A 26,680-nucleotide genomic window follows, 5' to 3' on the forward strand; every position below is an offset into this window, starting at 1 on the left:
GGTCCACTCATGGCTACCCAATTAGAACCTTCTTAGAGGAGCAGGTGGCTTGTGTATTCGGGAGGAGTCCTTGCTGCAGATGAACCTGCAGAGTCCTTTGGACTACGTGGTGGGGTCCATCATGCCTCATTTCCTGTGTTTTCTTGTTCCAGAGACAGAAGATGGTCTGTAGTCCCTCAACCAGGAAAGCCTATCATTCTTAGAGGAAGTCTTCTTACAATCTCATAGTGAGAGTAGTTTTGCTTACGGTTCCCTCAGGCTTTCTTAAGAATTCCAAAACACAGCCAATGAGTTTGATTAGTGATTTTTTTCTAACTATTGACTAAGCAGTGGTGCTTTAAAATGATGAAGTGTGGCATTTTTAAGAAAATAAAAAGTCACATAATATCTTTGAAAGGTTAACAATAGCGGAGTGTATACACACACATTTTCAGGGCATATACATCTATAGAGAGGACATATTTTAGAGGACCTGCTTAGGGATAATTTTCAGGGGAGTAAAGTAAATGGCTGTTCTGATTTAACTCCTTTTAATTTGATTTAATATGATTTTTAGTGATGAAGTGATTTAATGACTAACATTTGTACCGTACCATCTTACTTTTAAGACTTTAATATTAAAATGGATTCCAGCCAATTCTTAATTATCAGTTTATGCATGTTTTGAATGAGAAAGGATTGGCTTCCCTATTTCCTGCAGTTCTTTCTCTGACACATCGACTTGTTCAGATTTTCCTTTGAGAAATCAAAGCTCCATTCTTAAAAATGTTTGGGCTTCTTTACCTTTAGAAGTAATCCAGACATGTTATTAATCTGACCTTTTGAAGCATTATTCATCCTATTACTATCAGGCTCGCTAATATTCTTTGTACTTGTGGATTTTCTTTGTGATTTCTACTGTAAGGATTAAACTTAGTATGTTACTCCCAAAGGTTGTGAAATATGATAGATAGATTATTTATCATTTTATTAGCTAATGTGCATGTCTAACAGAACACAGTCAGAGGCTCTGATTTTATAGCCTGTACGGCATTTAGATATTTCATTTCCCATTGCCTAAAAGTTTTATATCATGCTAATGTAGAATACATTGGATATTGTATCTCAATTATCCACAAGTCATTGTTTTTGTGAGGAGAGTAGCTATTCCTCTTGTCTTGGCTGATGCAGTCTGCTGCTTTGCTGTGGTTTGCCCTAAGTCACAATGATCCACTGAAGTTTACAAGATAATTGATAGATAATTTACAAGATAATTGATAGAAAGGTGGCGACACCACTTTTTTCCTCAGGAGAAATGTCATAATTTAAGTAAGCGATAAATGACACAAAGGTAATAATTTAAAACAAGACTATGTTGAGTAAGAGTTATTTAAATAATTAGACATAAAAATATCAATATTTGTAGAGTGTTTACAATTTGCAGGATGTTTTTATATGCTTTAGCTCATTTAATACTCAAACCATCAAATTTGATCTTATTTTCCCCATCTTCACATAAACAAACTCAGGTTAAGAGAAATGAACTAGCATTCCTGAGATTTCCCAGCCAGGATAGTAGCAAGGCGCCAATCCAGCTCTTCTGATCCAAATCCTGTTTATTTTTGACCATGCCACATTGTTATGAAGGAAACCTGTCATTAATTTATTAGTCTATTTTTCTGCATTATTATTGACAACATTCATGGAGTGGTTTCTCTGTCTCAGAGCCTCTGTAGGTACAAAGACGGCACCTATAAACAAGGTGTTCCAAAGTCATTAATCAGAGTGAATTTGATCGCTACTTTCATCAAAGTTTGACACTGTGTTGGGCAGTAGAGGTGAAGTGTCTGGGTGAGTCAGGACAGCTACAGGAGGTGATGTTTGAGCCGAGTCTTAGGGTAATAAGAATTACTTACTGCATTGCTTGATCACATAAATATTTTGTCTTCCACCTTCCTTACTCCCTAACTTCAAAGAAAACTAAAGGACATGCACAGCTAAATCAGCAACTGCAGCTCATTGTGTGTTTACCTACAGTAGTTACAGTGATGGAAAACCATTAGCCTTGTTTGCCTTGTGGTGGCATGGCATCTGTCACTTGGCTCTGAGAAACATAAGGAAGTCAATCTTCCCAGGGTCTAAATTCCAAATATATATTGTTTTCACTGTTCCCAGTATTTTAGTTGTGTTTTATCAGCATCTTCCTCTTGATGTTATTGTTCATTCCTTTTAGTTTTTCAACCCTCCCATTTGATATCAGGTGAGATTTCTGGTGCAAGCCAAAAAAAACATGTTGGTAAATACTAGTCAGTGTGGAAGTGGTTTATGTAATGAACAGATAGCTAGAGCAGTTTAAAACCACTTAGAAATGATGTCGATTCAAAATCCAGTCTGTTTTATATTCATTTTCCAAAGCCAGAGTACTACTTGAGAAGGACGTACTCTTCTGGAAGAGCCCAGATTCCTCCCGCCCCCGTTTTAATAGCATGCACCATGGAGTTGACTCTGTGTGTGTGTGTGTGTGTGTGTGTGTGTGTGTTTCTCCATGAACACACAACACATCTCATGGGAAGAAGACCTGGAGACAGTTCCCAGTGCATCAAGCCTGGATTCCCAGGGAATAATTTTTAATCTCCTATATCAGATATATTGCTTCTTGTTCTTTGTTATGACAGATGCTGAGAGGTTTTTTTTTCATGCTAAATGCCACTGAGTCTATTTCTGATGTTTATAATTCTTCAAGTTTTCAGATTGCAGGCTTTTAATATTCAGTGGGATGAAACAGACCAAACACACTCCCATTTAAAGTTTAAAGTCATATTTTTGCATCTTTCTCCTAGAAGGCTGACATTACTGGGAATATCTTGAGATAGAGACTTTGCGCTGATCCCTCTTGAGCATTCTGTGCATCCTGTGACAGATATTACTCAATTGTTAAGCATGTCAAAAGGGTATTTCGTGACATGGTCAATTTTCAGGACTCTCTCATTTTGCTTAGGAATTAATAGAGAAATGAGAAGTTTTTCCTAAGTCAGAACATGTGGGAAAGATTTAAAGTCACATACTGATTATATAATTAATTCTTAGCTGTAAATTCATTCTGATGGTGTTAATTTTCGCCCAGAGGCTCAAAGCTCGTTTATTGCACCTATGGTGCTATGCTCATTGGAGACGTGAAGAAGGCAACAGGCCTTGAAGAAGGAAAGATTCACTTCCTGATTTATTTTGTTTTTGTTTTTGTTTTTAAAGAAAAAACAAGCATGTTGAACACAGGCACATTATTTGTTCTTAATTCAACTGCCTATAAAACTTAGCCAAAAGACTCAGTTGGGTTGACATTTTATCAACAAATGGACAATGAAAAAATACTAATCTTGCATTCATCTTTATGTGATAATATGCATTTTTGAGTTACAGAGATGCAATTTGTCATTATTTTTCTTACAATTATTAATACAATTAAAATTACATTATTTTTCATATACTCTTTCTTTAAAATGTATAACAAAACAAAGGAACTTTATGAAATTTGAATTCTGGTTCTGGAAAGTTCCATGCTTTCATCTCTTCTATTATATGGTGATACATGCCTGCTTATAAAGTAGACCCTAAATCATGTGAATTTTACTGATGCCTCTGTGATTTTTCAAGTTTGTACTGAGAGAGAAAAATCCATTCTTTTTCAAATGTAGGAGTCTAAAGCTACGTGTTTAGCCACAATTATCCTGTTCATTTGTTTAATCACACCAGTGGCTATCACTATTTTTGTGACACATTTCCCTCTATAAATTGGAAGCCTCATATGTTAAGGAAAAATATAAGCACATGTGAGAGCATTTCTGTCTTTGTGAATGAATCACTGTTAGTCTTCCTGGGCAATCTGGTAGCAGCAGCAGATGTAATGTTGTGTTTGCTAAACTGTGTTATCCCCACATTCTCTCGTTCCATCTGAAATGTGTAAATAAAGCCAGCAGGATGCAGATAGAACTGCTAGATGATCTTTCATACGACGCAGGGCGACATGAGTAGACTTGTCCTGTAAGACCATTGCTTTTGAAACTTAAATTAACCTTAGTATTCTTTAGACAACAGGTTATTCCTTCTTTTGTCTCCTTGCATTCTTGAAGGGAAGGGACTCAGGTTTCTGAAGCACCTCGTGTTTAACAAGTGCCCCACATGGGATAGAATATTTAATTCTCCAAACACTCCACTCAGGGTAAGGATTATGAGCTCCCTTTTCCAGATAGCAAAATAGGGATGCAGAAAGCATAAGGTACTTGCCATGATCTCAAAGCTAGTAGATGACAAGACCAGTGTTGAATTTAGTTTTCTCTAGCCCCGTAGCCTTTTATTAACAAAATGTATAGGCCAGTGAAATTGGTACATCTTAAGGTTTTTTCCTCCCTAACTTTTCATCTGTTGGTGTAAACCCTGACTCCAGCTCTTAAAAAAGAATGAATGTATTTTACTATGTGTAAATTACTGTATGCACTTTATGCAGATTATACCTAAATAAAATTTGCTAAAATGTTGAACAAGATAAGTAATAGACAAATAAGAATAGGAAGAAATGTTTTTCCTCAAGTGTTTTCAAAAGGCATGAGTTAACCTACATTCTCATGAAAATTGGGGAAAATAATGCTAGAAAGGAAGAGTAGATAGAAATATGTAACTGAACAAAGTTTTTCAAAATTATACATTATGTAGTAAGTAGAGACCGAGAACAGAGAGCCATAGACACTGAAGAAGCAAATGGCAAAAAGAACAAGTATGAGCTGAATGCCCACCTTGTGAAATGTCCAGTAGGAACCTAAGGGGCTTCTTGTAATGCTGAAGACCCTTGCTCTGAAGTTAATAGTCCTGGACGGAATTCTCTGCCACATACAGTATGAGAACATAGACAAACGTGAACATAGACACGTCACTTAAGCCCTTTGGACATCAGTTTCCTATAAGTGGAAATGCTAACACCAAAGCTATGTAACATGTCCATTGGTATATTGGCGGATATAATTAAAGAGAAAAGACCCATGACATCAATAGTATATTATTTTAAAAGAGATAAATTTTGCAGTGCAGAGAGTGCAAAGAACATTTGCTACTAGAATGGTGAAAAGAATAGAGGTATAACACAAATTGAGAGGACAGGAGACAGTATGGACTGGTACCCTGAGGAAAAGGCTTCAAAAAGGCCAGGAGCTTGAGTTGGACGTTTCGGTCATGCTGCCAGAGTTATGAGGCCTAGAATCTTCTCTCAGACTCTAAGCACTTTTTCCCAGGTTGATGTAAATAATCCTTTGATACTATTCTAAACCTGGTACCCTGCTCTTTCCCCACATCCATTCACTTCTCCATCAAGCGTGCACTGTGTCAGCTCTGAGGATGCACCCGCCACAGTTGTTGGGGCTGAGAGCACAGGGTCGGGTAAGGCAGTCTGGTCTTTTCTGTTGATCCACCAGTTCAAGCAAAGCAGAGCAGAGCAGGAAGGTTATGGGAGATATTAATGAAACACCTAAGTATGAAAGCATAAATATTTTCTTGTAGCATAGAAGCTACCATGCCTTGCTAAACACACAGAGATATTGTCCAAAGGCCACTGAAGACATTCAGAGAACAGAAATGATATTCACCACTAATCATGAAGGTATTTGCTCTCAGTTGAACATTTCCCTCTCATACATGGATAGCAAATGCAGAGATTGGAAGGAAGAGGTGGAAGCATATACAAAAATGTTTTTCCTCCCCATCCAGAAGAATATTCTGGAAAGAATTAGTCCCTTTCCGTGCTAATGAATTTTAGGGAAAACTGACTTAGGTTGATCACATATCCCTGTTTGCCCAGAAAGTTTCCATTTACTGAGTTTTCCCCCCAGTTATTAAAACTCAGTCTTGTATCTAATATTTCCATTAGCATCAGCTTGGATGAGTTGCGTAGGCTTTCGATTTGTGCTTTCAGCTTCTGCTGTGGTCTTTACTGGTGGCCGTGAGTTGCGTGAGCAGGAGCTAGAGTTTTCAGTGATGCCAGGTTAGATCTAACACTCGGGGATGACCCATCTTGTATTCCTGACTCTTTCCAGGGGCTAAGTAACTAAAACCTGGCTTTAAAGGAAAGCTTTTGGATAAAACAAAGTGCCCTCAGATGAGCTCCCCACTTCTTATCTCAGGCAGCAGTGGAGAAGCATACAAACTCCCCCTCCTCAGCCTCCTGCTGTAGCAGTGTGCTGTGGCCCGGCCATTGCCAGGGCCTGGAAGATGCGTAGAGCCTCTGAACCACCAGTTCAGAATGGTTAGTGAGAAGGATGAGAAATTATAGGGTGGGTGTGTATGAAATGTATGAAGACATGACAGTCCATGGATAAGAGAATAAAAAGTAGACTGAACATCCTTATTTTAATGTTTATTTCACTCGTATTGAGTAAATCTGCACTTCCTTATTTTTACTGTTTGATAATGCTTTTTTAGTGAGTAATGATAAATACAGAAAGCACATGTTTAATGAATAATCAAGTACTGATATTTCACTTCTCAATATACTCATTGATAAACTAACTGACGGATGTTTGTTCACATTTCCTATCCACCCCGGAGGCCGTGATCATATCACTGATGTATGTAAACCTAAGTCACAAATCTGCTGAAAAGCCTTCAACAGTTAGCAGTTACTTTAAGAAGATCATTTCTGGAAATGGGATTTTAATTCACACAGTTGTAAAGGCGTGTTTGTGTATCTCTCTGTGGACCATGACTTTTCATTTAGATCAAATGGCTGCTCTTCCACATTAATTTATCTCATCTTCCATTCCATGGTTTCATGTATATGTATGAAAAATGGCAAAATAGCTGTCCATGTGTTGACTCCAGTAGCATCAACATATTAAAATCCTTGCGAAGGGTCAAATGATGTCAGTCTTATCTGTGTGCCATCAAATTATTCAAACAGAATATCAGATGAGTTAATTCTGAAACTGTTTCAATTTTTTATCCATTATATGAAATCAAAATCAAGGTTTTGCAAATTAACTTCGCAAATGATGAAATCTCTGACATTAGGAATGCCACTGTACATTTGTTTAAACACTTAACATTGAGGGTTATTTAATTTTGTAGTGATAATATGAATGCAAATTTTGATGGAGCACAGCATCGTGGGATAATAAGATAGTCTTATTAAATGAAAGAATCTATGAGGCCGAAATGTACTTGGGACTGACCACGATGCCCTGATTATCCACGATCACACAGACAAGTGATAACGCTCCACCAATTGAATTAGAAGCTGTAGTGTCCACATTTGTAAATGTTTTATATATACAGAGTTAAGATAGCAACAAGTAAATTTTCGTGACAAAGATGTCAGATATAAAAATATCCTTCAGTATGGCACTGTGCACTTTCTTTGTGCTGTTGGTCATCAGTCTGATTTTAGGAAAGTTTGGAACTTGAAAGAGCTCTCAGTCAACTTAAATACCTCCCAAAGTTATTGAACTCTTGGGAAAAAAGACGTCTTTTAAATTTTGTTGCATTTTGATCATAATCAGTTGGAAATTTGTAATCAAAATCTGAAATGAATGAAGTGCTAAGTAACTTCACTTAGTGAAGCTTTTAGTGAATAGAAGTAAATTAAAAAAGAGCTGGCAAAAAAGACGATGCATTTTTTTCCTTCAGAATATTTAGCACAAAGTAAACTCTGAGGTCAAATGCTGTGCATGGTTCAATGTTTAAATTTTGAAGTTACACTTTGGATTATCTCAATTTGTAGAAAAAAATCTTTGATTTTTAATAAGATAAATATATATTCTACTCAGGAATGGAAGGAAATTGAGAAGCCATTTATTTTTCAGCACAAATTTTGTGAAACATTCAAAAGAATCATAGAGACAAATTTTTTGAAGTCTTGACTTGAAAAAAATGCCTGACAGAGAAAGTTCACATGAATGGATACAAAATATAGTGCCTCTGAAAATATTTGGACTGAATGTATACAGATTTCAAATAGAAATTTGAAAAGTAGAATTGAGAATATTCTCCATGTACCACATTTTTGTTGTGAATTTTCAAGGTACCTCAGTAGCTAGAGAGAGTATTTTGTATTATGTGAATTTTTTTCTATTATATATTCTATATTTTATATGATATAAATATTTTATGAGAGTGATTAATATTATGGTCTACAGTAGAGTCAGTTAAAGGTATCAGTTTAATGACCAAGTACAACTGTGAAGATGACTAAGGACAATTTTATGAAATATTATAAATGAAAAAATGACATTAAAGAGTACGTTCTTGGGGCCAGTCCTGTGGTGCATCAGTTAAGTTCACATGCTCCACTTCGGCAGCCTGGGGTTCTCCGGTTCGGATCCTGGGTGCAGACCTATGCACTGCTTGTCAAGCTGTGCTGTGGCAGGCGTCCCATATAGAAAGTAGAGGAAGATGGGCACGGATGTTAGCTCAGGGCCAGTCTTCTTCAGCAAAAAGAGAGAATTGGTGGCAGATGTTAGCTCAGGGCTAATCTTCCTCAAAAATAAAACAAAAAAGGAAAAAGTACATTCTTGGGCAAACCCCATGGCTGACTGGTTAAGTTCGTGTGCTCTGGTTTGGCAGCTCATGGTTTCACTGGTTTGGATCCTGGGTGCTGATCTAGCACCACTCATCAAGCCGTGCTGTGGTGGCATCCCACATAGCAGAGCCAGAAGGACCTACAACTAGAATATACAAATATGTGCTGGGGGACTTTGGGGAGAAAAAGAAGAAAAACCTAAGAGGAAGACTGGCAACAAATGTTAGCTCAGGGCCAATCTTTAAAAATCAACAACATGACTTTTAAAAGTACATTCCTTTGAAAAGTAATCCTGACATGGGATTATAAGCACGTATAACTGGGAAACCAAGTAAATATTTGAATACATAGCACAAATAATCATTCTTACTATTTCATTTAAAAAATTCAGACAAGGTAAACAAATTTCTTCTGTTTAAATGGTTGTAAAATAAATTTTTAGTTTGAAACATTTATTATGAAAAAATAAATAAACATAAAATGAAATAATTTTATAGATCCACCAATATAATAAAACCAGTTGTCACTTGATAAATATTTCAAAAATTATGTAATTCTGATTACTTTTACTCTTAAAAGTGTACAAATATGGTCAATAAATTATCTTGCTACCCTAGATACAGTGGGGTTCTTACACCTAGTTTTTGAATATTGAATCTTCAATCTAAGACATCAAATTCATTATAGAGTAAAAGGTTACTATGAAAATCATTTATTATTTTGGTGTACTAACTCTTCCTTTCTCACCATCAGAACCTCAGTGTTTGAGTGTTTCATAGGGGAAAAAAAATCAGTCAACTGAAATAGGAAATTTTTATGAAGTTGAGCCACATGGAAATTTGAGTCATTTTCCAAGAAATTGTTTTGACCTAAACTCTACGCTGCTGAAAAGAGGAAGCACTTTTGCCCTTTGGGTCAAATACCCGGTGCTTTCAAATGTTCCTTTATAGACACGAATACTCATGTGGCAGACAGAGATGGGTTTTCACCATTGTGCCCCTTAATAGATGTTGGTGGATTGTTGTGCATGAATTGGGTCGCTCTGGCAGCATATCTAATTTTTAACTCAAACTGCTTGAAGAATTAGTAAGAGAGTAAGGGAAATAAGCAATGTAAAATTAGGGTGAAAAAGTAAAAATGTCCTGAAAGTTTGATGTTGCAAGAGGAAACAGTGAGCCTGATTTCTCCTTCTGTACAGAATGCTTGGATAAAGGAGTCCAAACCAGATGGTAAGAAGTCACTCAGAGCATCCCCGCACCCTTTACTAAAGACGGGTGGCAGTGGACCATTCTAACCTCTGCTCCTTTCTTTGGTCTGTTTCAGCCAAGTAGCTTCATAAGCAAGAGCAGATGCAAGAAGGAAAGTTTGTGCTTTTTGACATTTTTGCTATATTGATGCTTTTACCAATAATCACTCTGAGCTGGTGCGTTCTCCTTCCTTCCATTCGTGGATCTAGTTTGATGAAGCAGAGAATACAAGATGAGGATGAAATAATTTTTTTTTTTATCTTTTGCTGCACAGAAGTTTATTATAGAAATGGTCTGCTAAATTTAGAAGGTTTAACTCAATAATGTAGTACTGTTTGAACCCAAGTAAAATTCTAGTTAGAAGAAAAAAGATTTTGTTAGTTATTTGAGGTTTTAGGTTTTATATGTTAGATGTAGTGACTACAATGACCCAGGTAGGCAAGAACTGAGAGGACACCAGCTAAATCCCACTTGCAATAGAGTTCTTAAGGGAACTAGAATGTGGTATCAGACTATAAGAAGTAGTGTCAAAATGCCACTCTTTAGGGAACCTTATTTTCTCCAACATTCAAGTAATTTCTGAATGATTTTTATAAGCATTGGCTACCTAACATGGTAGAACACATTTAAGGTTTTCTATAAGCAAAGTAAGGACAATATTCTTAGAAAACTGAATTCTATTTCACATGAAGAATTGGAGCCTGAGGAAGATGGACTTATATTTGCTTCTAATTCCATGAAGGAAAGAAATCAATCAATTGTTGAGCATCTGCCTGGGGAGTAATCTAGGATACGGTCCCCAGCACTGTACTATGTGGTGACATTGTGGCCTATCTCCCGCTTTTTACTTTATTTCTGAGGTGATTGCTGAAGGATGAATGAAATGTTCATCAGGCCCCCATTGGGTTTAAAACCTGACTAAAAATGCAGCAGAGTTTGATTAAGAAGCCACAGTACTAGGAAACACATTATGTGGATATCCAACAGGCCATGTTGTAACCTGCTGGAAGCATTTCTGAAGGACTGTGATAGCAGAGGGGTAAGGTGAGCCGGCAGATAACCTTGTGAAGGCAGAGAGGAAACCAGGGTCAACCAATGGAAGGGATTCCAGAGTTCTCTGACAGAAGCAGCAGCCTCCACAGGGAAATGAAGCTCTTGGTTCATCACCCCATGAGATTGAGACTTGCAACTGAGACTTGCATACTATGAGTGGTCGCATCTGAATGAGTCAACAGGGATTTGTTGGCGTCAGTAAATATTTAAGTTGTGAAAAATGCAATTCATCTCTTGGAGTCTCTCTGTTGATAATAACCATGTTATTATAACATGGTTATAATAATTTGTGTGCTGAGACAATACAAATGAAGTAACTGAGTTAAATCATGCTTTTATGTTTCTTAGGAATCCGAGAAAAAGGGGTTAATTGAAAGAATCTATATGGTGCAGGATATTGTTTCAACTGTTCAAAACATCTTGGAAGAAATAGCTTCTTTTGGAGAAAGAATTAAAAAGTAAGTTCTACATTTGTGTTGTGGTGTTTGAAATAGAGCTGCCATCTTCAAGGACAGTGAGGGTGTGGGGGCAGGGAGGGTGGGATCAGAAAATGCAAGAACGAAAAACAAAAGCAGACTGTTGGGCAAATCCTGTTACCTTTGGTTGGTTTGTTCTTTGGCTTGTCAACCTCACAGTTGCGTTACCTCAGAACTGGGGTGACCATGTGGCCCAATTTACACCAATTGTCCCAGCATAATTTATTAACAGTGTTCCCTTTCACTCTCAAAAGTATCCTAGATTGGGTGATAAACTGCATTAAAAAAATAGATTGTCCTATTCAGAAATAAAAAGGGAAGCAAATACGCTCTAAAGGAGCCTTTTCCATCTGAACCACAGAACACAGTAAATGCCTTGAGGGAATTTTTTTCTCAATCTTCCAAAGCCTGGTATATAACTAGTAGCATCATAGATTCAAAGATGTGAAGTTAATTCATGACATACATGGATGCTTTAGAACAGAGGTCAACAAACTTCCTCTGTAAAGGGCCAAAGAATAAATATTTTCAGCTTTGTGGGCTATATGGTCTCTGTCACAACTACTCAACTCTGTTGTTTAAGAGTGAAAGCAATCATAGTTGATATGTAAATGAATTGGTATGATAGGTGTTCCAATGAAACTTTATTTACAAAAACAGGTGGGAGGCTAGATTTGACTCAAATCCAACCCATAGCTTGCTATTCCCTACCATATTGCCTCAGGGCCGAATTCTCTCATGGAGTCCCAGTTGGCAAAGACTCTTCATGATTCGTGTTTGTTTTGTTTTATATGTCATGAACTCTGAATAACTTGGTCTTCATTTGATGCCAGTGAACACAGCCATTTTTAATTTTTTTCCTTTGAATTGTAAACTTATTTCTTTCCCCTTTTAAGTACAGAATTGTATCAGCTATGTTGGTCTTTCCAAAGATTAATTTTTTTTCTTATCTTATTGGTCAATCTAGTTTCTTTAAGTAAAGAAGCTAATGTTTAGAAATTGCATAAGTAAAGAAGAGATTAAAATTAGTGCTAAAAGCCAAGTGAAAGTTTTGTCTATTAAAATGCAGGAAAATAAATAAATGATAACATTGGGAAATATAAATGGTTAATATGGAACTTTCTTTGGATACTGATCTTTCTCAGTTCCTTTTCAAATGAAATTGCCCTTGAATGCCCATTTATTATTGGAATAGTGAACATGTTTGTTTTGTTTAAAAAATAGCTTAAAACCATCTTTAAACAAATTTGGTGAGTTTTTACTGATTTACACATTGTTATTCCCATTATCAATGTCCTAATAAAAAGAGCAGTAGGATTTTTGCTTACATGTACTGATGCCTATCTGCTCTATTCCTCTGGATTTCATGTAAATTGACAAATGATTCCTGAATTTACCCTCAAAATTATTTAACAAAAACATAAGTGACAGTAGAAAATATTGAAGTGATGAAGAGGGTTTTATAATGTTTCACTCATTCAATGATCAGTTATTGAGTTTCAGGCACTGACTTGGTCTAAAAATGAGAGTTGCATCCATAACAGTAATAGCAACATCCGCTGATGTCACGTGCCAGCCAGACACTGCTGTAAAGCTTTTCACATAGTAACTTCTTTAAGGAGTTACTTAAAGGAATTGGATTAAATGATTCCAACAGCCCTATAGAGTAAGGATTGTCAGTATCCTCATTTTACAGATGAGAAAATTGAAGCACAGAGTGATTAAATAGGTAGCCCAAGGTCACACAGCTAGTCAGCCGTGGAGCTTGGAATTGAACCTGCCCTCCTCACTACTCCACTGTAATGTCATTATCCTCTCGGGACCTATTTTCCAATGAGATAGAAGAACAGTGATATGACCATTAGAATTCAGTAGTGTTGATTCTAGATAGAGGGAAGATGGGATGTCGGGGGAAGTCTGTCCAGTCCAGAAAGGGGTGTAGGAGAGAGACAGACAGAGGGCAGTTCTGAAGAAGCAATAACTTAGCAGCTTGTCTGAGGATGGGAAGAGATAGATGGGCATAGAATTGATAAATGGGGGTGGTCAGTAGGTGGGGGCCCTTGTGCCAAGGCTCAAAGCCCAAGACTGTGCCAGATACAGGGAGGTGTAGGGGATTAGATTGTCTGTGCTATAGGGGATGGTGGCAGCAGCACCTGGACATGAGGCAGGTCATGCAGGGCCTTGAGTGGATGGAACAAGTCAATGAAAAGAATTAAGTGAGGGATGTACAGCAGCAAGGAGGAGAAGAGGATGTGGTATGGGGGCAAGACCGAGGAAGGAAGGCTGTGTCTTTCAGTAAAACTGTCTCCGTGCGTGATCATTGCTAATAGATAAATGTGGCCGTTGTGCAGTTGATAATGGTAAAGGAAATGTGTCTTGTGAGAGAAGAGGGCAGAGTGGTTTAAACAGGCCCCCAACCCTACAGTGCTTTTGAGGGGCGGCTGTGCCCAGCGCAGCTGTGGTGGCCATGTCTGAGACATATTTTCAGCCATGAACAGAGTACTGTTCTGCCCAGCTGCAACACAGGAAGGCTCATAAGGCTCAACTCCTATTAATTCTCTGGCCATTCATTATTACAGTGACCTTACAGTTCCTGCTGGCCATTCAAGTAGGATGTCATGTGTAACTCTGTTGGAATTCCATTGTAATTCAGTGCTTAAGGACCAGGAAAACTGCTACCCAGCTTTTGGCAACTAGCAAATAAATAGGCTTACATAAAACTCTCAGAGGAAGGCTTCCCAGTTACTGACCAGGAGGACCCCAACGGTATTGCATTTACATGAACTAAACTATTTTCTTTTTTCTACTCTTCTCTACCTTCTCTAATGACCTTCTCGAATATTATACAAATTTCAAATGTACATAAAAATCAGGCTAAAACCTTTACTCAACATGTAGCATTTATATCATCCCAGGCAGCAGGCAGGCTGGGTCAGAAGAGAGATGCATATTATATATCCTATCCTATGGAGTGGCTCCAACACTTGTGTCCTTGCGTGGTTAAGGAAATCTCCATGGAAGAGATAATGAGATTAAGGTAGACCTAGGACAGTATAGTCATCCCTGAAAAGTAAGGTGGAGAAGGCACCTTTGTCAGAAATAGAACTTTCTGGCTAAGCAGTGAAGTTGAGAAATACTAAGCAATGAAGATGAGAAAGCAGGTTAAGTGCAGTTTGAAACACAGTGAGGACATGGGGAATGATAAATTGATGCATCTTGTGTTTAATCTGAGAGTGACATATTGGAAGAGACAAAGAGTGAAGGCGGAAAGATCAAGGAGAGGGCCAGAAGCCAGGTGTGAGGAGAGAGTTCACAAGCTAGTGTGAAAACAGTGCACATGTGAAAGAAAGCATCCTGTGGGGTACATTACGAAAGAAGAATCTACAAGATTAGGCAACCAGTTGTTTCTGTTTCCATGGATGGAAGAGTCAGAGCACTTCGTTTGTCCAAGCCTAGGAAAGAAGGAAAATAACGATTCCATTGACACAAAGGTCAACAGGTGGCAGCCTGGTGGGGGAGAAACTAGAGACCTGAGGTGCACCCACGTTACCAGATGTGGGCGCCATCTTTTGTGTTTAGCATTTTCAAATTTTGAAAATGGTATTCTTAGGAGATGTGATTGAACCCAAATGGTTGAAAGAATGAAGGGAATTCATTGAATTTTTTTCATTAATTGAAAGCCTTGGCTCATTTGTCTCGTTCCTGCCCAAATTAGGGATTCCCTTCCTAGGATCTAGGGAGGTTCCAACTCAGGAAAACTGAGGAAGTCTATGAAAATGTTTGATAAATTTTTTCACTTCAAGATGGAAATCTTCGATTTAGCAGGGTTCCTCAACCTTGGGTGTTGTGTGGAAGACCAGATACTACAAGATCTTCCATGATAAATGGGGAGAGGGTCTAGTAAGTTTTTGAGTGTTAGAGGTATTACTATGTAGTATCCTCGAATTAAATGATCAGTCTTATAAGTAGGAGTAGCGAATGGATTAAATGAGTAAAATATACCTTCTTACATTTTCTAAAGTGCCTGCTGTAGAAGCTTTGAGTGTGGGCTCTGGAGTCAACTTCCTGAATTCAGATCCCACTTCTGCCACTTATACTGGGAATGAATGATTTGGGGCCAATTATTTAAGTTTTCTAACTCAGAGTCCTCATCTGTAGAATGGGAATAGTAATAATTCCTACTTTGTAACGTTTTTGGAAGAACTAAATGAATCAGTGCTGTAAAAGAGTTTAGACCAGTGGATGGCATGTAATAATCACTTAAAAATACTAACTATTGGGGCCAGCCCAGGGGCATAGTGGTTAAGTTTGCACATTCCACTTCGGGAGTTCTCAGGTTTGCATCCTGGGCACAAACCTACACACTGCTTGTGAAGCCATGCTGTGGCAGTGTCTCACATACAAAATAGGGGAAGATTAACAATAGATGTTAGCTCAGGGATAATCTTCCTCATCCAAAAAATATATATATTAACTATTAGGAATATTATTTTCGGTAAATTGCCTTGACTTTTTTCCACTGTGTCTTAAATTAAAAAAAAGCATAGTTAATGCCCTGCTCTCTTTTTCAAACATTTAACTATTTTCCTACTAAAATTATGGGTTGCTGAGAGAAAAATTCATGAGTTAACTGACTTGGCTATTGAGAGAGCAAATCTGACAAGGTATTTGCAACAGGGTACACATCTCCATTTCTAGAATCCAACACATAAATACACGTGACATGTCACACACTTCCACACACACAAAGAACTGTTGAGATCTTTATAAGGATTGCTTTAACTGGGAAAGAACTGACATCTTGATAAAATTTAAGTTTTCTAATATGTGAATGTAATATATTCCTCCATTTAATTTACCTCAATATTATTTTGGAGTTTTATGTATAGAACTTTGACACATTTTTGTGAGTTATATTCCTAAGTACTTGGTTTGTTTCATGCTATTTTAAATATTATCTTTTATTCACATTTTATTTTCTATCTGTTTCTTACTGGGTTATAGAAGTGAGATGCATTTTCCAACGTTGACTTTGTATCTATTAACCTTGGTCAAGTTACTTAGTTTAACTTTTATCTGAAGGTGATTATTCTGAGTTTTCTATTTCATAAACATATCATTTAGGAATAATATTTTCTTCCTTATTTTTCAGTGTTTATACATTTTACTTTGTTTTCTTGCCTTACTTTACTGGCCAGTGGCTCCAGTACGATGTTGAACAGAACTGGTGTTGGCGAACGTTCTTTTTTCATTCATGATCTCAGACGGAAGACTTCCAGCATTTTGCCCTTAATAATGATGTTTGCTATAGGTTTTTGTAAAGATGCTTTATTAGATTAAGAAAGATCCCTTTTATTGCTAGTTTGCTAAGGGTTTGTATCATGAATGGGAGTTGAGTTTTATCGAACTTTCTTTCTGCATTCATTGAGATGATCATACACTTTTTTCTCCTTTAGTTTTGCTAGTGTGATGTATTATTGTGATTGATTTTCAAGGGTTAAGCCAAGTTTCCATTTCTGGAATAATCCAAATTGCCATGTTATACAATCCCTTTATACGTTGCTGGATTTAATTTACTGGTTTTTTTGCTTAAGATTTTTGCAGCTATGATATGTGAGCTTTGTTTTACAATTTTCTGTTCTTGAAAATTTCATATGGAGAGAAGGTTATTCTAGACTCACACTCTCTCTTGATCATCCTCTGGAAGAGTTTGTGTAAGCCTGCTGTCATCACTTCCTTTAAGATCGGATAGAATTTGCTGGTGAAGCCACTAGACCTGCCTGGGTTTTCTGTGGGAGAATGTTTAAATTAAATATTCAGTTTCTATAATATGCAGTTCTATTCAGCCATGCTAGTTCTTCTCATCTCTGTTTCTGTAAGTTGTCGTTTTCTAGGAGTTTGTCTATTTCATTTAAATTTTCTACTTTTTGATATAAACTTGTTTATAAAATTCTCTTACTGTTTTTAATGTCAATAGAGTCTGAGGCATTGCCCACTTTTTTTATGCTTGGTATTAATTGGGTTTTCCCTTCTTCTTGAGAGGGATGTATCAATTATATTTGTCTTTAGAAAGAACCAGCATTTGCCTCTGTTAATCTTCTCTGTTGCTTGCTTTCTTTTTCATTAATTACTGTTATCTTTTTTACTTTCTTCCTTCTGCTTTCTCTGAGGTTAATTTACTATTCTTTTTCTAAACTCTTTAAGATAGATAAACCAGATCATTTATTTTCAATCTTTCTACTTTCCTAACATAAGCATTTAAAGCTCTGCAATTTCCTTTAAGCACAGCATTAGCTATATGCCAAACATTTTGGCATTGATATTTTCATTATCATTCAAATTTAGTAAAAACTGTTTTCTAATTTCTGTTTTGATTTTTTCCTCGGCCAAAAAGTATATTGCTTAATTTTCAAATATATGGAGATTTTCTAGTTATCTCTTTGAGCCTTGTTTCTAACTTAATTGCTTTATGGTCAGAATATAATGACCTAGCCAATGGCCTACTTTTATAAATTTTCCATGTAATCTTGAAAAGAAGGTTATTGAGTGTATTGTTCTATATATATTCATTGGTTTAGTTTGTTGATGTGTGTAAATCTTTCACATTCATATGAATTTTTGGTTTTGGTGGGCTTCTTCTATCAATTACTTAGAGATGTGTGTTTATACCTTCCTATCACTGTGGATTTGTCTATTTCTCCTTGTAGTTTGGTCAGTTTTTACTTTCTATATTCTGAAGGTCATATTCTCTAGATGTTAAAACTGTTATATTTTCTTGGTGAACTGAATCTATAATCAGTAGGAAGTGACCTACTTATCTATTCAGTCAATGGAGTTTTTATTTTTGAAACTTCTACTTGCTTTGTTTTCAAATTTTCTTGGTCATTTTCACGACCTTTTTCTTGATCATATTTTCAAGCTTCTATTTGATGACTTTTAACATATTAAACATTATTGTTTAATGTATTGTGTTTGTTTTCAGTATCTGAAGTCTTTTGTTTCAGATTTTGCTGTTACTTCTGGCTCTTACTCAAGATGCTGTGTGTCCTTTTGTGCTTTGCACTTTTAACTGTGAACTCATAGTCCTTTGAGCTTTTCGTGGCGCGTGCTCAGATATCTGAGTTGATAATGCATCTCCCTAAAGAGGATGCCTGCCTGAGTCACCTCAGGGTACTATGGACCTGGGATCTCTTTTTTTATTAAATTAAATTTTTTGCTGAGGCTTTTCAAACTACACTGGTAGCATAACCTCCCTACCAGGCACCAGGACCATGACAGGCAGAGTTCTTTGCATCTGCTTAAGTACCGTGGATTCGTCCTTCTTTCCTTTTTTTCTTTCTCTCTCCCTGTTTCTCTCTCTCTCAATTCACCCTTCCTCTGAGTGTGTGAGTTTTATGCACTGCTCTCCTATTAGAATCTTCCCCTGGGAGGCCTTAGGCTTTCTTTTCTACCTCTCCTGCAGGTAAGAGACAGAGGTTTGAAATTTCAGTATTTGGCAGAAATTATGAGTGAAAATTCACTTCGGAGCTTAGTAACCCCCATAGTTCTTGCAATACATTTTATTTGACACTCTTGTATTTTCTTACTTTCATGTCAGCCTAGTGGTGGCTTTCTCTCTCCCCCCCTTTTTTTTTTTTTTAAGGAAGATTAGCCCTGAGCTAACATCTGCCGCCAGTCCTCCTCTTTTTGCTGAGGAAGACTGGCCCTGAGCTAACATCCATGCCCACCTTCCTCTACTTTATATGTGGGGTGCCTGCCACAACATGGCTTGACAAGTGGTGCATAGGTCTGCACCTGGGATCCGAACTGGTGAACCCTGGGCCACTGAAGCAGAACATGCGAACTTAACTGCTGTGCCACTGGGCAGGCCCTCTGCCTTTTTTTTTTAAAGAATGTTTAAAAATTGTTTATCTAGTATTTAAATTTTTTTAAAGGCAGGTGGTATTGCTAGAAAAGGAATCATAATGTATATTTTATACGAAAAGTAATTCCAAGCATTTTTCATAACTTTTATTATCTTTAAAATGCTAATTGTATAATTAGCTTTCTTTTTATATTTATGTCACTTTTGTGCAATAACAGCAAAATGAGGCCAGCTAACACTTACTGAATAATTACCATGTGCCAGAGATTTGTTTTAAAGGCTTTATATGTTTTAACTCATTGAATCCCCTTAGCACCTCTATAATGTAGATACAATTATTATTCCCATTTCACAGATGGGGAACCTAAAGCACAGAGAAGTTGAGTAAATTACTGAATCTAATAAAAGTGGGAAGGAACAAGAATTATTTTTAAATTGTAAGGTATTCTATTGAATATTATTGAATTATTATTTAATAATTATTATGCTAGAGTGAAAAAAATACAGGTAGATTTTCTTTTACCCAGCTGTGGGTTTGTATTAAGAATCTGCCACTCGCTATGTCTCTGCCTTAGGAAAACAAAAAAATAAGGCACAAAGTATGGTATTTGTTTTGACTTACTTAAGTTTTAATTTATTGATTTTATTATATCTTATTTTGCTTTTATTTTTATTATAAATGTATTATACATCCATTATAAAAGTGCTCAAACAGAAAGCCTTCCTTTATTCTGTTAGTTCCCCTTTTCTTTCTGCTTCTCGCATCATACTGAGCCACCATTAACAGTTTAGAGTACGTCCTTCAGAGGTTTTCTCAAAATGGAAGGCTATATGTGTGGTGTTTGTCCATGTGTAAATTTAGTAATAATTATATACACATACACACATTAATTTCTGTAGTTTAGTTTTTCACTGTATCTGGCTCTGAGCCTCTGTCTTGCGGGCAGAGGTATTTTTGTGGGTTTCCCTTTTATATCCGCATTGTTTTTTAAAGCTGTATTATTTTGCAGAGTATTTCCACTTAGATTTTCCCCTTTATTTAGATATTTTCAGATATTTCCTTTATCTAGATACTGTCCTATTAATGATACTGAAGCTGTTTCCTTTTCTACCTGCTGCCAACCATGGTGCAGCAGACATTCATGTCCCGTCCCTGTGTCCTTGTGTAAGGAGTATCTGTGGGTTAACTTTCTTGCCGTGGCGTATCTGGGACAATTGTGGAGACCATATAACATTTCCACAAATGACGTGGAGTTGCCCACTAAACTGTTCTAGTAGAGGTTCTCCAGAAGAGAGAAGTCAGGAATGGACCTCCATATATGTAGAAATTTAAAATAGCATAGAAAACAGTATGATAAAAGAGTGAGGAAATGGCTGATTATTCAAATTTGTGATGCCAAGTCATGGGCCTGGGGGGAATCTTTTATAAGTACTACCAAATCTAGAAATGGACATGGAGAAACATTGATAAATGTGGTCCTGTAAAATATATCATTTTTATATTTAAAAAATTTTGAACTAGATTTTTAAAAAGTCAAGAAAGCAACAAACTGGAAAAATGTTTGTAACGGATATCACAAAGGACTGATTTCTTTAGCATCCAAGGAGATATTTTATTTGAGGAAAAAGCCAACCAAACAGCCCGAGGGAAAAAAGACACTTTAGTAGTAGCTTCTTTACATTTTTTGAGTTTTGACAGTGTTCCAGAAACAGAACTAATTACTTTAAATGGAAGTTCTTATTATTATTCTTCCCATTTTATAGAGAGGAAATTCTCGCTCACATTGATTAAATCACTTTCTTGTAGTCACTCAGCTTCTTCGAGACAGAGCCTGAACTTAAACCCATGGCAGTTTGATTACAAATCAGTTTTCTTAAGCACTTTTCTAAATAGTGGCCCCTGGTGAGGAAATAAGTGGGAAAGCACTAAGACACAAATTAAAATGACCAGCAAGTATATTAAAATGTATTCAAATTTGCTTATAATTTAAAGACGTGAGAAATTAAATACACACATATATAATATTGTATCTTTCCATAGGCAAAGGTTAAAAATATTAATGACAGGGGGCAGCCCTGTGGCCTAGTGGTTAAGTTCAGTGTGCTCCACTTTGGTGACCTGTGTTGGGTTCCTGAGTGTGGACCTACACCACTTGTCAGCAGCCATGCTGTGGCTTCGTTTCCGCACAAGTCAAAATAGGCAGTAGATACAATGAAAGGAGCCAGGGGTCTGGTGAAAATAATATGTGGTAACATCACCTACATTTCTATGGGTTGGCGGTGTCATGGTTTGTAGTCAAATGCTCCCAGCCTACTTCAGGGCTCTGAAGCCTTCTGGAGTAAGTCAGTCTGGAAATTCTACATATAAGTTATTGGAAAACACAAAAGCACTGAAGCGCTGGAATAATATCCTCCCTTTTCTAAATGTTTGCTGGCAACCATCTATCAATTGAGAGAGAAATATTGACTTCGAAAATGACCTAACTAACCTTTCGTTTTGACGATCTCCATGCACAGTCATTGTGACAATCTCGCAGGTTTTAATCACTTTCGAGAGCCAAAGTCTTCTCTTAGGAACTATTGGTTCCAGGAAGGCAAAGTCACCAAGATTCTGACAAGTGGCGTGGCAATTGGCCTTGTGGCTTTCTCCTCAAGAATGTTTTTCCAGTGCCCAATCAGTGTGGCAGACTTTTATCTCCGGGTTTTTAAAGAAACTTTTCCAATAGACCGTTTTCATTCGTCTAACTAAGAAATAAACATGGCAAAATGAATACGTAGCTGTTCTTGAGGATCAGAGAAAATGACATTTATGTGGTTTGTCTACAGCACATTCAACTGGACGGTCCCGTTCCTTTCTTTCCTGGCCTGTTTGATACTGGCAGTGGCCACCATCATTTTGTATTTCATTCCACTTCGGTACATCGTTTTAATCTGGGGTAAGTTGGGCACAGTCCTTTTGCTAGCAAGCAATTCCAGGTAAGAACCAATTACTCGTTTTAAAGTGCGACTATAAACTTTAAATGTTCTCTTGTTGGCAATTAAACGTGAGATTAAGGAAAGCATTTGGGGAACAAAAACTTCCAGGACCTCCCTGAAAAGACCAGTTGCATGAACAATCAACAGAGATATTTATAGGCCTCTTGTATAATTGCAATCAAATAAAAATGTGATTGTGCGTGCAATTTCCCTTTGGGCTTTCATAGCCATAAATACTCTCGAATAATATATTGCTGTGGCCCAGTAACTTGCAGGAAACACTGTTATTTAAACAGTGAGCAAACACCTGCATCTTGCCCTTTATATTATGTAAAAGTAGGTCTGGCTGCTGCCAGGTTGCTCCTGACACTTCATCTCTCCTAGAGAGAAAAAAATCATCTAACCCAATACTTACATGGAGTAGCAGTGGGGGGAAGCGGTGGGGCACTCAGGGACTCCCTCACCAGGGTCTGACAGAAGAGGAAGTTTCTTTTTACCAGGGGAAATGGTGTGCCTATGTAAGTTTAGCTGTTTTAAAAAAGTAGAAACGAAAATGGCACACTTGAAATAAATTCCATGACTTGACTTACAACTCAAGCGAGCAACTGGACAAAATGCAAGCAGCTTTGTGAGCATTTGTGTCTGTTAGTGGGTGAGCTCTGCGTTGATAGAAGGAAAGTTCATTGCAGTAAATTAATTGTTGGAGAAGCAGACAGCCCTTCTCCATAAGAGTCTGTCAGTCCTGGTTTCCATGACTTGGCTTCTCGAACTACTGCTGAGTTCACAGTCGTAGTCACTTCTAGGGATCTTCAGATGGTAAGATGTTCAGGGATGTTACAAATGTGTGACTGCACTGCATTCACCTTTAAGCAAAAGCTGAGAGCCTGCAAATGCCAAATAAAAGCTTCAACCTTTCTCAAAAACTAAATGTAGACCTTTTCAAAGAGAACCCACAAAGGTAGGATCCTGCTGATGAGCAAAGCCAAACATAGAAATTCAGAAATGGGAAAAGGCATGGGGAAAATAGAATAACTCCTAACATTTCAGAAGTAGAATGATTTTGAGGGAACATAATCCATTCATTTTCTATTTTGTCCTGGAGGCAAAAATCCTTGTACAGAAGTCTCTCTCCTCTGTAGCAAGCCCAAGAAAAGAAAAAGATATTCTGACTCTCTCTTCAGGGATGTCTTTTAATCAATCCTTGATGACCCTCCTTCTTGAGGAAAGTCTTCTCATGCTTAGTTTTGTTTGTTTCTGTTTTGTTTTGCAACAATTCTAGCACATCGATCTGTATTTGACCTTCAGGAAAGAGAGCATGGAGTTCTTCAGGGGCCCATTGGTTAAGAAGGGGTATTTTGTAAAACTATTTCCCTGAATATCTTATGTGCTGAATGTTATCTGTATAGACTGAGCAATCTTATGCTCTCTTAATTGTTTTTCATAAGTATTAATTTCCAAATCCATTTACTGATTACATTTAAAACACAAATCTAAAACTGTTGTCTGACCCTACCTAGAACGATTCAAAATTACAATCTTTTTGCCAGTATATTGTTCATTTTTAAGTTTGTGTAAGTTGACGGCATAGTCAGCTTGTTAAATACTGTTGTCCCATGATTTCTTCACTGTTCTGGTGTATTCTTGATTTGCTTTTCTGCATCTTTCCCTTCACAAAGAAGACCAAACTGCATTTCCTCCTTTGACTGTCCATTTTAAGATTCCAATTTTTTTTCTCTTTACCCAAAATCACTTTGACTTCTCTTCTTCTCCTCCAAGATCTTGGCAGCTTTCCACACCAACTTTTTGCATCTACCTAATGAGACATTGCGCTATTTATTGTTCAGCTTGTGAATGAAATTCTTAAAGAGCATGGAGTTTACGATGCTATCCTGGGCTGACAGTAACCCTTTGAGCTCACCATGTCAGCCCTGCCTTGCCGTCATGAAATATATTCTGCAGTTCTATCAGGACTTATTCTTTTCCAAGACAAGTTAGTTATTAGCCAGCACAGACCCAGGAACTCCTTTGCACATCTCTTACATGATTGCATCCTTGGCAGAGACTTTCTCATGTAGAAGAAGATAACTTTACACGTCTTAAATTTCTAGTGTTCCTTTAAACTTTATTAAGGATCAGAAGACTATTTCCTATTCTAAGTTACTGACTCATTTTCATTGAGTCCTAAAAGTGGTGAATAAGATCCTACTTTTTTTGTTCAATGCTTCTAACCCTTTGAAACAAAATTATTTAACTGTCTCTTTTATATTTCCATATTCTTTCCCCAAAATAATATTTTATATAAATGTGTATTAAGTATCAGAATTATTTAACATAAGCCTATAAAAATAGATTAATTTCAGAATAGCCGTGGAAGATGCTCCGTGTTGGATAAATGAGCAAGCAAGGACTCTCCGCCCTACCTCACCCACCCCCACCAATGCATGCAATCGGGGCTACGTGCCACTCACTCATATAAGTATCTGAAAAATAGTGTTATAATTCTGTTTCAAGTGGTTATTCTCCAGTGGCCATATATGCAAAGCACCCATGCTGTTGTTCCTCTCTGACTTTCCCCAAGACTGTTTTTACTAGAGGGCTGCTTTCAATCCAGTGATCTATTCAATCTGTGATCTGGGACCATTAAATCAGCATCTCTCCCAAATGCTATCCCTTGGTAATTGGATTCCACTTACTTTTCCCTTTTTGCTAAAAGAAAGAAATAAAAATTCACAGTTGATATGCACTCTGTCTGTCCGTATTAAGTTAAACAATCTAGGGGCCAGCCTGGCAGTGTAGTGGTTAAGTTCACATGCTCTACTTTGGTTCTCTGGGGTCCACAGGTTCAGATCCCAGGCACAGACCTACACACTGCTCATCAAGCTATGCTGTGGCAGCATCCCACATACAAAGTAGAGGAAGATTGGCAATAGATTTTAGCTCCGGGCCAATCTTCATCACCAAAAAAACAAAAAAAAAAAACCCAAAACTAAAGGTATGTTTAGCATGCTAATGGATAAAGTGACAACTTCCAAATTTGGGTGTGTGCTCACATACCTAATAATATAAAGACTCTTTCATCATTGCCACCTTTGTTTTCTTGGCTTATTGACATCTACAGTAATGATGTTAGCCCCCTTCATTGTTGGCGAATTTCAGATTACAGAATCCTCTTGCCTTTGTTGTCCAATGTGATTCTCCCATCAACCTTGGAAACTATGTAGGACAGGTCCTTATTATTCAAATTTTAATATAAGAAATCTGAGGCTCAGGAAGGTTAAGTGATTTATGTGAAACCACACGGCTAATACATGGTGAAGCCAGAACTGGAGCCTGGCTACTCCTGCTCCATAACCCTTGTTCCTTACCCCCTGCCCCTTTAAAGATGACCAAGGAATACATGATACCCTGTTGACACTTGGTCTCATACAGTAGATAATATGGTGGAATTACTGACCTTTGAGCCTGTCACCCCTTAAAAAAAATAAGGTATGCTTTTGAAACATGCAATCTGAGTGCCTTATAATTTTTATTCTAACGAAGTTTTTCTAATATAGACAGTTTCTGTGCATTGTGAACTAATTCTGCCCTTATTGGTGCATTCGAGCTGCTGTGCAGGTTTATAATCTTCTCAGTGACTAAGAATGCAGTGTTTTGATGGGCTGCGATATTATCCGTGCCTTGCTGTTCATTGTAAAGACTCCAGATGCGCACACTATATATAATTAACAATAGAAGATATATCTTTTCTCAATATGTCTTTGTCTCCCTTCGTCATTTGCCTTGTCTGTTTTCTTTTGCCAAAAAGCCCATGCTACAATTAAATGTCTTTAGAATAATACAGTGAGAGTATTTTAGTTTAAAGGAACGCTGGGGAAAATTTTAGCTAGAAACATGAAGCTTGCTGTGGGGGTAGAGGGAAAAAAGACGTAGTGCAGCTTTGACTGGAAAGAAAGGGAACACTTACAAGAAGTCTTCCTCAGCCACACCACCATGCTGCCATTTACTGGTGAACAATGGCCGGCTCCCATTTGCAAAGCAAATGTGACTCTGACCCTCTCGAAAGAAAAGCCTGGAGGTTGGCATTGTGTCGGGTATAATGCCATGCAGGATGTCTAGTCCTTAGATGAAAGTAAAATAATATTTAATGAAAGAAGAAAAACATCAACCCTTTTATGTGTTAGGAACCGTTGAACAGTTAAACGTTACCTTGGCTTCGGAGTAGGAGCCAGTCAAGGTACACCTACGGTGAGAATTCATTCAGCATCAGTGGGATTGCCGCGGCCTTCAGATATGATCCTTGTTAAACACACATTCTGGGGCAAAACTTCAGAAGGCCACCTAGTCTTTCTGCTTCTAATACTCAGCACAAAAAAGGACTGACGTTCGGTGAAAAGACCACAGTTTGTGAGTTCCGGGTATGGGCACTGCAGCTCCAAGGGGCAGAGCAGGAGACAAAAGGTAATTGAAAGGAGCTTCCCTCTGAAGAGGAACCATGGGTAGAACTTGTCCAGGACATGCCCACGAGCCC

The 26,680-nt window shown here is 37.4% G+C and overlaps 1 protein-coding gene across 6 annotated transcripts in view; it reads left to right on the forward strand.

The window, feature by feature from the left end:
• Positions 1 to 26,680, forward strand: part of MCTP2 (multiple C2 and transmembrane domain containing 2) — a 223,110-nt gene that overhangs the window by 191,217 nt on the left and 5,213 nt on the right. For all 6 annotated transcript variants that reach the window (XM_001488295.5, XM_005602819.4, XM_023650924.2 and 3 more), the window contains exons 20-21: positions 11,185 to 11,294; positions 22,003 to 22,112. In XM_001488295.5, coding sequence (XP_001488345.3) covers positions 11,185 to 11,294; positions 22,003 to 22,112 — 220 coding nt within the window. The remainder of the gene's footprint in view (positions 1 to 11,184; positions 11,295 to 22,002; positions 22,113 to 26,680) is intronic.

The sequence above is a fragment of the Equus caballus genome, chromosome 1, assembly GCF_041296265.1.
Source record: "Equus caballus isolate H_3958 breed thoroughbred chromosome 1, TB-T2T, whole genome shotgun sequence".
In the NCBI taxonomy this organism is placed as follows: domain Eukaryota; kingdom Metazoa; phylum Chordata; class Mammalia; order Perissodactyla; family Equidae; genus Equus; species Equus caballus.